The sequence below is a fragment of the Lathamus discolor genome, chromosome 20, assembly GCF_037157495.1.
Source record: "Lathamus discolor isolate bLatDis1 chromosome 20, bLatDis1.hap1, whole genome shotgun sequence".
Lineage (NCBI taxonomy): Eukaryota > Metazoa > Chordata > Aves > Psittaciformes > Psittacidae > Lathamus > Lathamus discolor.
The window spans coordinates 95,876-107,169 of NC_088903.1; the positions used below are offsets into that span (position 1 = coordinate 95,876).

General features: G+C 58.4%; 1 protein-coding gene across 1 annotated transcript; it reads left to right on the plus strand.

Moving 5' to 3' along the window:
• The first annotated feature begins 9,938 nt into the window (after positions 1 to 9,938).
• Positions 9,939 to 10,397, plus strand: LOC136024241 (glial fibrillary acidic protein-like). The gene has a single exon (XM_065699449.1). The coding sequence runs from the start codon at positions 9,939 to 9,941 to the stop codon at positions 10,395 to 10,397; it is 459 nt and encodes a 152-aa protein (XP_065555521.1).
• Positions 10,398 to 11,294: the final 897 nt, after the last annotated feature.

An 11,294-nucleotide genomic window follows, 5' to 3' on the forward strand; every position in this document is an offset into this window, starting at 1 on the left:
TGCCAACCTTATGAAGTTCAACCACGATAAGCGCAGGGTCCTACATCTGGGTGGCAGCAATCCCGGGCACAGCTACAGACTGGGCAGAGAAGAGATTTAGAGCGGCCCTGCAGAGAAAGACTTGGGGGTGCTGGTCGATGAGAAAATGAACATGAGCCGGCTGCAGTGTGGGCTCAAAGCTCAGAAACCAACAGTATCCTGGGCTGCATCCAAAGGAGCGTGACCAACAGGGCGAAGGAGGTGATCCTGCCCCTCTACTCTGCTCTTGTGAGACTTGTTTGGAGAATTGTTTGCATTTCTGGTGTCCTCAACATAAAAAGGACATGGAACTGCTAGAACAAGTCCAGAGGAGGGCCACGAAGATGATCAGGGGACTGGAGCACCTCCCGTAGAAAGACAGGCTGAGGAAGTTGGGGCTTTTCAGCCTGGAGAAGGGAAGGCTGCGTGGAGAACTCATAGCAGCCTTCCAGTACCTGATGGGGGCCTATAGGGATGCTGGGGAGGGACTCTTCATCAGGAACTCTAGTGACAGGACAAGGGGTAATGTGTTGAAACTTAAACAGGGGAAGTTTAGATTGGATATAAGGAGGAAATTCTTTCCTGCTAGCTTGCCTGCATGACCGATGCGACGCTCAGGCTATCCCAGCTCTCTGTGTGCTTCATCAGCGGATGGGGCGCGAGGGAGGCCAGAAGTGAGTGCCCGACGGCCCCGTTGGCCTTGGAATGCTGGGTCATGGGTTCATGGAATGGGATGGAAGGGAGGTTAAAGCTCATCCAGGCCTATTGGACTTTTGCTCCAAGTGGGGATGTACCCATCAGCCCTGCAGGAGGCCAAGGTAAGCCTCATTGATGTCAAGCTCTGCAACAGCACCAATTGGTACCGAGGGGCCATCAAGAGACAAGACCCTCTGTGCTGGGTACCCGCAGGGAGGCATCGACACCTGCCAGGTAGGGATGTGCCATCGGGGCTCCCATCTCCTCTCCCATTCGCAGGGCCTTGCTCTGCATCCCCCCTTATCCCAGCTGCGGAAGCGCATCCGCCTCCTGGGCCGTCATCCCTGCGCACAGACCATAGAGGCTGGAGCTTTAAGAGCATCAAGATTCCACCACTAAACCGTGTCATGAGCACGGGTTCATGGAATGGGTTAGGCTGGGAAGGAGCTTAAAGCATCCAGGTGGAAGCAAGGGGCTGGGACGCCTTCCATTAGACCAGGTTGCTCCAAGCCCCATCCATCCTTCTCCATCCAACCCATGCCAGTGTCCCACCACCCTCATATGGAACAACTTCTCCTTATCTCAAGCCACACTCCCCTGTTCCAGTTGGAACCCATCACTCCTCATCCTACGGCTCCAATCCACGTGGAATGTCCCTCTTCACGCCCAAATGTTGAAGGAGAACCCTTCCATCCCCACAGGGGAGAGTGGCGGTCCCCTCCGGCGTTGCCATGGCCACCCATCCCCATCCTCATCCTCTCTCCTTCTCCTCCGTAGGGTGACAGCGGCGGTCCCCTCATGTGCCGGGACAAGCGCGCCAACTTCTTCTGGGTTGTGGGGCTGACAGGAGCTGCCCGTGAATACCCCGAGCAGAAGGAGTCAGGAAGGGAGAAACGAATGATTGCAAAGCATCACTTGGGGGCAGCTGAAAGGTCACAGCTTCAATGTGTGTGCTTGTAACGTAGCTGTGAGAAGAGGCAGTGGTTTTGTGTGTACAGCACCTGTATTCACTGGCCAGGAGCTGATGAGAAACTGCACCTTGTATGGATTTGTCCTTTGTAAAAGAGGTGCTGGAGCGTGCACATTTGCAGCAGCTGCTAGAAACTGCTAAGGCAAAAGCCAGAGAGATTCCAGCAGGATGGCAGTGTTCTAAAGCAGGCATCGAGAGCAGATCCATGGAACAAAACAGGGGCAGCTCAAGGTTAACCCCCAAGAATGCAAGGGTGAAAGTGGGAGATGTTTGGGATGTTTGGGATGCTGGATGGAGGACGGAGATCCTGTACTGCGCCAGGCCAGGGTTCTAAGGGGCTTGAGCAGGGGAAAGTTCATCCTGAAAGCCCTGAATGGGAAGGCCCCTTCCCTTCACTTACCTGGGTCGAGGCCGTTCTTGTGTTCCCACAGGTAAAGGACCTCGTTGGGGCCCTGCAGGATGGGCTCGTCCGGCCTCATCTTCTGCCTCTTCCTCACAACAGGACTGCCCTTGCTGTGGCTTCCACCCAGCCACAAGAGAGCATCTGCAGGCAATGGACAGGACCAGACACCCTGTGCCTGCTGGGTGCCACAGCCATGAGTGCTTTCAGGCTGCTGTGGGGCGGCTGGATGGGGGCTGGCATTCCCTCCGCAGCTGCAGCAACGGCAGCCTCGGGTCCTGCGCACACATGGGGTGCTGGGGGTCCAGCAACCAGAGGCTTTTTACAGCCACAAGAGGTTGAGTTGTTACCCCTGTAAAAGTGGATCTGGATCTGCAGTCTCACTCACGCGTGCACATCCATGTGTACCCATGCGCCCAGGGAAGCTCACACGTGCGCTTCCATCCGTCCACACCCATGTGGAGCACACATGTGCCTGCCCTCGCACGTGTGTGCCCTGGGCAGATGCACACCCGCGCTGCGGTCCCTGCCCATGGCCGCAGCCCTAGAGCTGCACACGCTCATCCACCCTTCCATGGGTGCACCAGGCACAGGCACAGCCACCCTGCTCTGCACATGCGGGCACCCATGGCCAGAGCACCCATGGCCACAGCCTCCGGTCAGCCCCAGCATGAGCATGGACAAAGTGGGGTCTGGAGGCACAGGGCTGTAAGGGACATGGGGGTCCACACGGATGCCACCACAAGAGGCAGCCAGGATGAAGCTGGGGGCAGGGGGTCACTGTAGGGATGCTGAGGACAGGGATGGGGACAGCTCGCACAGGCTGGCAGTGAGGAGGCATCTGATGGCTGGGAAAGGCTCCTGAGTGCTGCAGCACAGGGACAGCAGCGAGGCCCTGCTGGACCACAGCCACCAGCACCGGGACACCGACAGCATCCGGACAGGGACGGTTGTGGCAACAGTCATGGGTGCGACCTGTGGGCACCCAGAGGCACTGCTTGCAGTGGGCCACAGTGGTGGCACTGGGGCAAATAGATTTTTCTGAATGTCCTGGGTTCAGCAGCAGTCATTTTTCTCCTTCTTAGTAGCTGGTGCAGCGTTGTGTTTTCGTTTTTTAGCCTGGGAACAGCGCTGATAACGCCGATGTTTTCAGTTGCTGCTCAAATGTTTGGTCTGGCCAAGGACTTTGTGAGCCTCCTGCTCTGCCAGGGAGGAGGGGAGGCTGGGAGGAAGCAGAGACAGGACACCTGACCCAAAATGACCAAAGAGGTATTCCATACCACAGCACGGCATGGCCAGGATGTAACTGGGAGTTACCCGGAAGGGCTGGGACTGCAGGGTTGGAGGAGGCATCGTTCGGTGCTCTGCTGGGGGGAGTGGGGCGAGTTATTGTTCGGCTGGTGCTGAGGTGCTGTATTCTTTCCTCTTGTTATTTCCTTTATCATTACTATTTTTGGTGGTAGCAGCAGTGATTTCTGTTATACCGTAGTTACTAAACTGTTCTTATCTCAACCTGTGGGAGTTGCATTCTTTTTGATTCTCCTCTCCGTCCCTCCAGGAGCAGGGGGTGGGTAAGAAGCGGGGGGAGTGATTGAACGAGGTTTGTAGTTGGGTTTAAAGCACGACACTTGTGAGGTCCCAAGGGAAGATCCCAAGCCTGGAAGCAGGATGCTCCAGCTGGGTGCAGGGATGAAGTGGGATGCTCCAGCTGGATGCAGGGATGAAACAGAACCATGGAAGGCTGGGTTCTCCTTCATCATTTGGGTGTGGAGAGGAGGGCGATGGGTTCCAACTGGAACAGGGAAGTTCAGGTTGGAGATAAGGAAGTGAGGGCTCTGGGACACTGGGATGGGTTGAATGGAGAAGGAGGAATGGGGCATGGAGCAACCTGGTCTAATGGAAGCTGTTCCCCCTCCTTCTTCATGCCACGGCTTGATGGTAGGGCAATGTTTGGACTTGATGCTCCTGAAGGTCTTTCCCAACCTGGCTGATTCCCTGATGCCCAGCTCCCGCTTCCCACTGTGCCCTGCCCTCCATCCCTCATCCCCATCCTTTCCCATGCACCAGAAGAGGTGGGCGTGCAAAGCTTCCCCTCTACGGGAAAACGAGGCAACTTTACTGAAGTTCAAGCCAACTGCAGGCGATGCCGCTCCTCAAGTCTTCTTCCCCCCTAGACCCTGCAGCAACCCCCGCACCAGAGTGGTGAATTCCACCAGCACCCGAACCGGGAACGAGCAGAAGCCACTGATGCTGGAAGCCGTGGGCGCCAGCATCGTCTCCTGGGTGGGAGTGTGGGAGACGTGCTGGTGGCTTCATGTCCTGAGCGTGGCGGAGGCTCCCGCGGAGCGGAACATCCCCAGCTGGTAGAGGATCCACTCATGGAAGTGCTGCGTTGAGGTGTAGACCCCCGGATGGTTGGCCCTGGCGCAGCCGCGGCCCCAGCTCGTCAGCCCCACAACCCAGAAGAAGTTGGCGCGCTTGTCCCGGCACATGAGGGGACCGCCGCTGTCACCCTACGGAGGAGAAGGAGAGAGGATGAGGATGGGGATGGGTGGCCATGGCAACGCCGGAGGGGACCGCCACTCTCCCCTGTGGGGATGGAAGGGTTCTCCTTCAACATTTGGGCGTGAAGAGGGACATTCCACGTGGATTGGAGCCGTAGGATGAGGAGTGATGGGTTCCAACTGGAACAGGGGAGTGTGGCTTGAGATAAGGAGAAGTTGTTCCATATGAGGGTGGTGGGACACTGGCATGGGTTGGATGGAGAAGGATGGATGGGGCTTGGAGCAACCTGGTCTAATGGAAGGCGTCCCTGCCCCTTGCTTCCACCTGGATGCTTTAAGCTCCTTCCCAACCTAACCCATTCCATGAACCCGTGCTCATGACACGGTTTAGTGGTGGAATCTTGATGCTCTTAAAGCTCCAGCCTCTATGGTCTGTGCGCAGGGATAACGGCCCAGGAGGCGGATGCGCTTCCGCAGCTGGGATAAGGGGGGATGCAGAGCAAGGCCCTGCGAATGGGAGAGGAGATGGGAGCCCCGATGGCACATCCCTACCTGGCAGGTGTCGATGCCTCCCTGCGGGTACCCAGCACAGAGGTTGTGTCTCTTGATGGCCCCTCGGTACCAATTGGTGCTGTTGCAGAGCTTGACATCAATGAGGCTTACCTTGGCCTCCTGCAGGGCTGATGGGTACATCCCCACTTGGAGCAAAAGTCCAATAGGCCTGGATGAGCTTTAACCTCCCTTCCATCCCATTTCATGAACCCATGACCCAGCATTCCAAGGCCAACGGGGCCGTCGGGCACTCACTTCTGGCCTCCCTCGCGCCCCATCCGCTGATGAAGCACACAGAGAGCTGGGATAGCCTGAGCGTCGCATCGGTCATGCAGGCAAGCTAACAGGAAAGAATTTCCTCCTTATATCCAATCTAAACTTCCCCTGTTTAAGTTTCAACACATTACCCCTTGTCCTGTCACTAGAGTTCCTGATGAAGAGTCCCTCCCCAGCATCCCTATAGGCCCCCATCAGGTACTGGAAGGCTGCTATGTGTTCTCCACGCAGCCTTCCCTTCTCCAGGCTGAAAAGCCCCAACTTCCTCAGCCTGTCTTTCTACGGGAGGTGCTCCAGTCCCCTGATCATCTTCGTGGCCCTCCTCTGGACTTGTTCTAGCAGTTCCATGTCCTTTTTATGTTGAGGACACCAGAAATGCAAACAATTCTCCAAACAAGTCTCACAAGAGCAGAGTAGAGGGGCAGGATCACCTCCTTCGCCCTGTTGGTCACGCTCCTTTGGATGCAGCCCAGGATACTGTTGGTTTCTGAGCTTTGAGCCCACACTGCAGCCGGCTCATGTTCATTTTCTCATCGACCAGCACCCCCAAGTCTTTCTCTGCAGGGCCGCTCTAAATCTCTTCTCTGCCCAGTCTGTAGCTGTGCCCGGGATTGCTGCCACCCAGATGTAGGACCCTGCACTTATCGTGGTTGAACTTCATAAGGTTGGCGTCAGCCCACCTCACAAGCTTGTCAAGGTCCCTCTGGATGGCATCCCTTCCATCCAGCATATCAACCCGACCACACAGCTTGGTGTCATCGGCAAACTTGCTAAGGGCGCACTCAATCCCACTGTCCATGTCAGCTTCGAAGTTGTTAAACAAGACCGGTCCCAACATCGATCCCTGAGGGACACCAGTCATTACTGGTCTCCAGCCGGACACAGAGCCATTGACCACAACTCTTTGTGTGCGGCCAAACAGCCAGTTCTTTATCCACCGAGTGGTATATCCATCAAATTAATATCTCTCCAATTTAGAGAGAAGGATGTGGTGAAGGAAAATGTCAAACGCTTTGCACAAGACCAGGTAAATGACGTCAACTGCTTTACCCTTATCCATCAATTCTGTAGCCCAATCATAGAAGGCCACAATATTGGTCAGGCAGGATTTCCCCCTAGTGAAGCCATGCTGGCTGTCACCAAGCACCTTGTTCTTCATGTGCCTTAGCATGTTGTCCAGGAGAATGTGCTCCAAGATTTTACCAGGCACAGAGGTGACACTGACTGGTCTGTAATTCCCTGGGTCTTTCATTTTCCCATTTTCCAGTCGTCGGGAACTTCACCTGACTGCCATGATTTTTCAAATACGACGGCCAGTGGCTTAGCAACTTCATTCGCCAGCTCCTTCAGGACCCGTGGATGGATTCCATCAGGTCCCAAGGACTTGTGCGCGTTCATGGGCCATGGGTGCCCGCATGTGCAGAGCAGGGTGGCTGTGCCTGTTCCTGGTGCACCCATGGAAGGGTGGATGAGCGTGTGCAGCTCTAGGGGTGCGGCCATGGTCAGGGACCGCAGCGCGGGTGTGCATCTGCCCAGGGCACACACGTGCGAGGGCAGGCACATGTGTGCTCCACATGGGTGTGGACGGATGGAAGCGCGCGTGAGAGCTTCCCTAGGCGCATGGGTACACATGGATGTGCACGCGTGAGTGAGACTGCAGATCCAGATCCACTTTTACAGGGGTAACAACTCAACCTCTTGTGGCTGTAAAAAGCCTCTGGTTGCTGGACCCCCAGCACCCCACGTGTGCGCAGGACCCGAGGCTGCCGTTGCTGCAGCTGTGGAGGGAATGCCAGCCCCCATCCAGCCGCCCCACAGCAGCCTGAAAGCACTCATGGCTGTGGCACCCAGCAGGCACAGGGTGTCTGGTCCTGTCCATTGCCTGCAGATGCTCTCTTGTGGCTGGGTGGAAGCCACGGCAAGGGCAGTCCGGTTGTGAGGAAGAGGCAGAAAACGAGGCCTGACGAGCCCATCCTGCAGGGCCCCAACGAGGTCCTTTACCTGTGGGAACACAAGAACGGCCTCGACCCAGGTTAGTGAAGGGAAGGGGCCTTCCCATTCAGGGCTTTCAGGATGAGCTTTCCCCTGCTCAAGCCCCTTAGAACCCTGGCCTGGCGAAGTACAGGAGCTCCGTCCTCCATCCAGCATCCCAAACATCCCAAACATCCCCCACTTTCACTGTGCATTCTCGGGGGTTATCCCTGAGCTGCCCCTGTTTTGTTCCATGGATCTGCTCTCGATGCCTGCTTTAGAACACTGCCATCCTGCTGGAATCTCTCTGGCTTTTGCCTTAGCAGTTTCTAGCAGCTGCTGCAAATGTGCACGCTCCAGCACCTCTTTTACAAAGGACAAATCCATGCAAGGTGCAGTTTCTCATCAGCTCCTGGCCAGTGAATACAGGTGCTGTACACACAAAACCACCGCCTCTGCTCACAGCTACGTTACAAGCACACACATTGAAGCTGTGACCTTTCAGCTGCCCCCAAGTGATGCTTTGCAATCATTCGTTTCTCTCTTCCTGACTCCTTCTGCTCGGGGTATTCACGGGCAGCTCCTGCAGCCGAGGCATCCGGTTCCTCCACTCCCCTGCCCAGCCCATGGCAAGGCTTGACAAGCGCTGCAGGCAGCCGCCATGGACCTGTAGGCAGGAGGATACAAATACCCCGCAGGTTATCAGCAGGTTGAAGGGTTTCCTTAGGGCAGAGGCGTCCTGATGCACAAGGAGCGTGCAGCAGCCGCAGGAGCAAGTGGCCCAGTGTTAACGCTGCAGGAGTCGGCTGGGCCATTCCCCGCGGTTAGAGGGCCAGGCAGGTCAGAAACACAGGAGCTGCGCTGGCTCCTTCCTGTTCCAGGGCTGCCTTGTCTCGGTTTGTTTTCTTCTTCTCCTGCCCCCCAATGCTGCTTGGCTGGCGGCTGATGGAGGGGATGGAGCTGATGGAGGTGATGGAGGTGATAAAGCTGATGAAGGTGATGGAGCTGATGGAGCTGATGGAGGTGATGGGGCTGATGGAGCTGATGGAGGTGAGGGGCTGATGGAGGTGCCGGGGCTGATGGAGCTGGGGCTGCGCTGCCCCTCTCGCTGTTCCAGCCAGCAGCTCTGGTGTCACCCGATCCATCCGTTCCTCCCAGCCCTCGATTCACCCCCAGGTCACTTTAAACACACTGAGCAGGGCTCCTCCCGTGTGCCCTGCGTGTTGCAGGCGCTCTTTAGGCCTTGTCTGTGGGGTCTCTACAAACTGCCCCAGTGCTCCCATAGATGGAAAGGGTTTGGGTTTGTTTTCCTTCACTGCACGGCTCCGGTGTCCATCCCGGCCGTGCCACCGCTGGAGCGCTGGGAAGCGGATCGGGGGGCAGCTTCTTTTGCACACGGTGATGCAACTGAGGTGGCCGCACTGCTTCTTCCAACCCCTTAAAAACTAATACGGGAACCCGACAACAGAAAGTACACAGAACACTGCCTGCCACCAACACACACGCACACAGACACAGACACACGCATGGGATCGCACAAGCACACTCCCCACAATTACAGTGTTTGAAACACAAAACCCAGACCATCATTACGCCACTCCACAGCCCCCTGCACAGAACGTGGCGCCAGGACCCTGTGAGGATGGACGATCAGGCTGGAAAAATCTCCAGGGGTCGATGGCAACATGGATCTATTTGTATGTGCCAGCCCCTGGTATGTGAGTATCCCAGAGAGACCCTGTCAAATGAGGTCTCTATGGGGCCCCGGGTCCATGGTCCGTCACCATTCGCCTGGTATCGTTCATAAGAGCATAGCAGAGACCTTCCCACGGCGGGTCCTGCTCCGGCACACACGTCACCGGGAAAGCTCTCTGTCCATCCGCATCCCTGCCCCTCTCCCTTCTCCCTTTACAGCTGCCCGTTTGTCATAAGGATGTGGGGGATGTGAACCAGGCTCCTTGCCCGGATCCAGAGGCCCCGGCTCCAAAGGAGCATCCAGGTCAGCATCAGCATCATCAGGAGGCAGAACCACAGGAGAGCCACGTGTGTGTGCATGGCGGGGGGGTGCACACCCACCCCTGAGCCTGCCCAGGGGCTCTCCCTACCCTGAGCACCTCAAGACGCTGCTGGATGGATCCCCAGGGTGCAGGCACACCCCTGGCACTGCAGCGGGCACCCTGTGACACCTCGGACCCAGCACCCCGTGTCCCCAGGGCACTGCGCCCAGCGAACCCCACCGGCTGCCCCGTGGGTAGGGATGGAGCCGGGATGGGGATGGAGAAGGGATGGGTAGGGATGGCCGTGCTCTGTGCTCCCTATGTCGGCTGTCGCGGGCCCTCCCCGGATCCCAGCAGAGCCTGTGGATGGGGCAGGCGGTTCCCGGTGCCCAGGCCGGGTGCCAGGGCACATTCACCCCTGCAAGCGCCGCAGAGGCTGGGTTTTGTGCCATTCCTCCAGCTCTGTGGCCAGTGGCCAGTGCCGGCGGGACGGGGGCTCCGGGGCTCCATAAAACCCCTCATCCCGGCGCATCGCAACCCCTCATCCCATCGGCATGGAGAGCCAGCGCCTGTCCTCCTACAGCCGCCACTCCGGCACCGCCGCCCCGCTGCACCGGGTGCTCCCTGCCAGCTCCCCGGCGCGGCTCTGGGCGCCCTGCAGCACCCAGCTGGGTCCCCGCATGGGCACGGGCAGGATGGATTTCTCGCTGGCCACTACGCTCAACTCGGAGTTCAGGGAGACGCGCAGCAAGGAGAAGGTGGAGCTGATGGAGCTCAACGACCGCTTCGCCAGCTCCGTCGAGAAGGTCCGGCTGCCGGAGCAGCAGAACCGGGGGCTGGCGCTGGAGCTGAACCAGGCGCGGGACCAGGAGCCCTCGCATGTGGCCGACGTCTACCGGGAGGAGCTGCGTGAGCTGCGGGGCCGCGTGGAGCACTTGGCCACTGCCAAGGCCCATCTGGAGACGCAGAGGGACAACCTCAGCCAGGACCTCGGCAGCCTCCAGCACAAGTAAGGAGCTGCCTGGCTTGGGGTAGGCGTGGGCTCAAGGTGGCTGCTGTGACCAGGAGGATGATCAGGAGCAGAGTGGTGATGGGGAGCAGGGGGACCACCAGGATGCCCCCAGGGACCAAGGTGGCCGCTGGGACAGGATTGAGAGTGGCCACTGGGGATGGGTGTGAGGAGCATCGCCAGGACCAGGGTGGATACGGGGATGGTGATCAGGCTTGTTCTGGGGACCATTGCGGTGATGGGGATCATGGTAGGAACAAGGACCAGGGTGACACCTAGGACTAATGTGGGAATCGGGGTGTCCCCAGGGACCAGGGTGGTCACCAGGACCAGGGTAGCCCTGGGGACCAGGTATTGCTGGGTACCAGGGTGGTGATGGGGACATGGGTGGCCCCTGGGGACAGTGGTGGAGGGTGTGGTATGGGCACGTGCACCTAACCCAGGGTGTAGGGGCTGGTGTCATGGCGCTGTGTTGACCCGGGGGGGGGGCTGTCCAAGGGGCTGAGCGTAACGGTGCTGAATGGGTAACGGTGCTGAATGGGTGACGGTGCTGAGCAGGTAACGGTGCTGACCGGGTAACGGTGCTGAATGCGTAACGGTGCTGAACGGGTAACGGTGCTGAACGGGTAACGGTGCTGAATGGGTAACGGTGCTGAATGGGTAACGGTGCTGAACGGGTAATGGTGCTGAACGGGTAATGGTGCTGAACCACGGGCAGGAGCTGCCAGCGGGGGCCCGGGGCCAGCGGCCTCCTCCTGGGGGCGGTTCGAGGACGGAGCCGCTGGGGCCGTGCAGGGGGCCCCGCGGTGGGGGCTCGCCCCTCAGCACTCACTGCCCGGGAGGCTCCTGAGTGCCGGGGCCTCCAGAGGCAGACCCCAGCCCCCGAGCCCCCCGCGGGCCC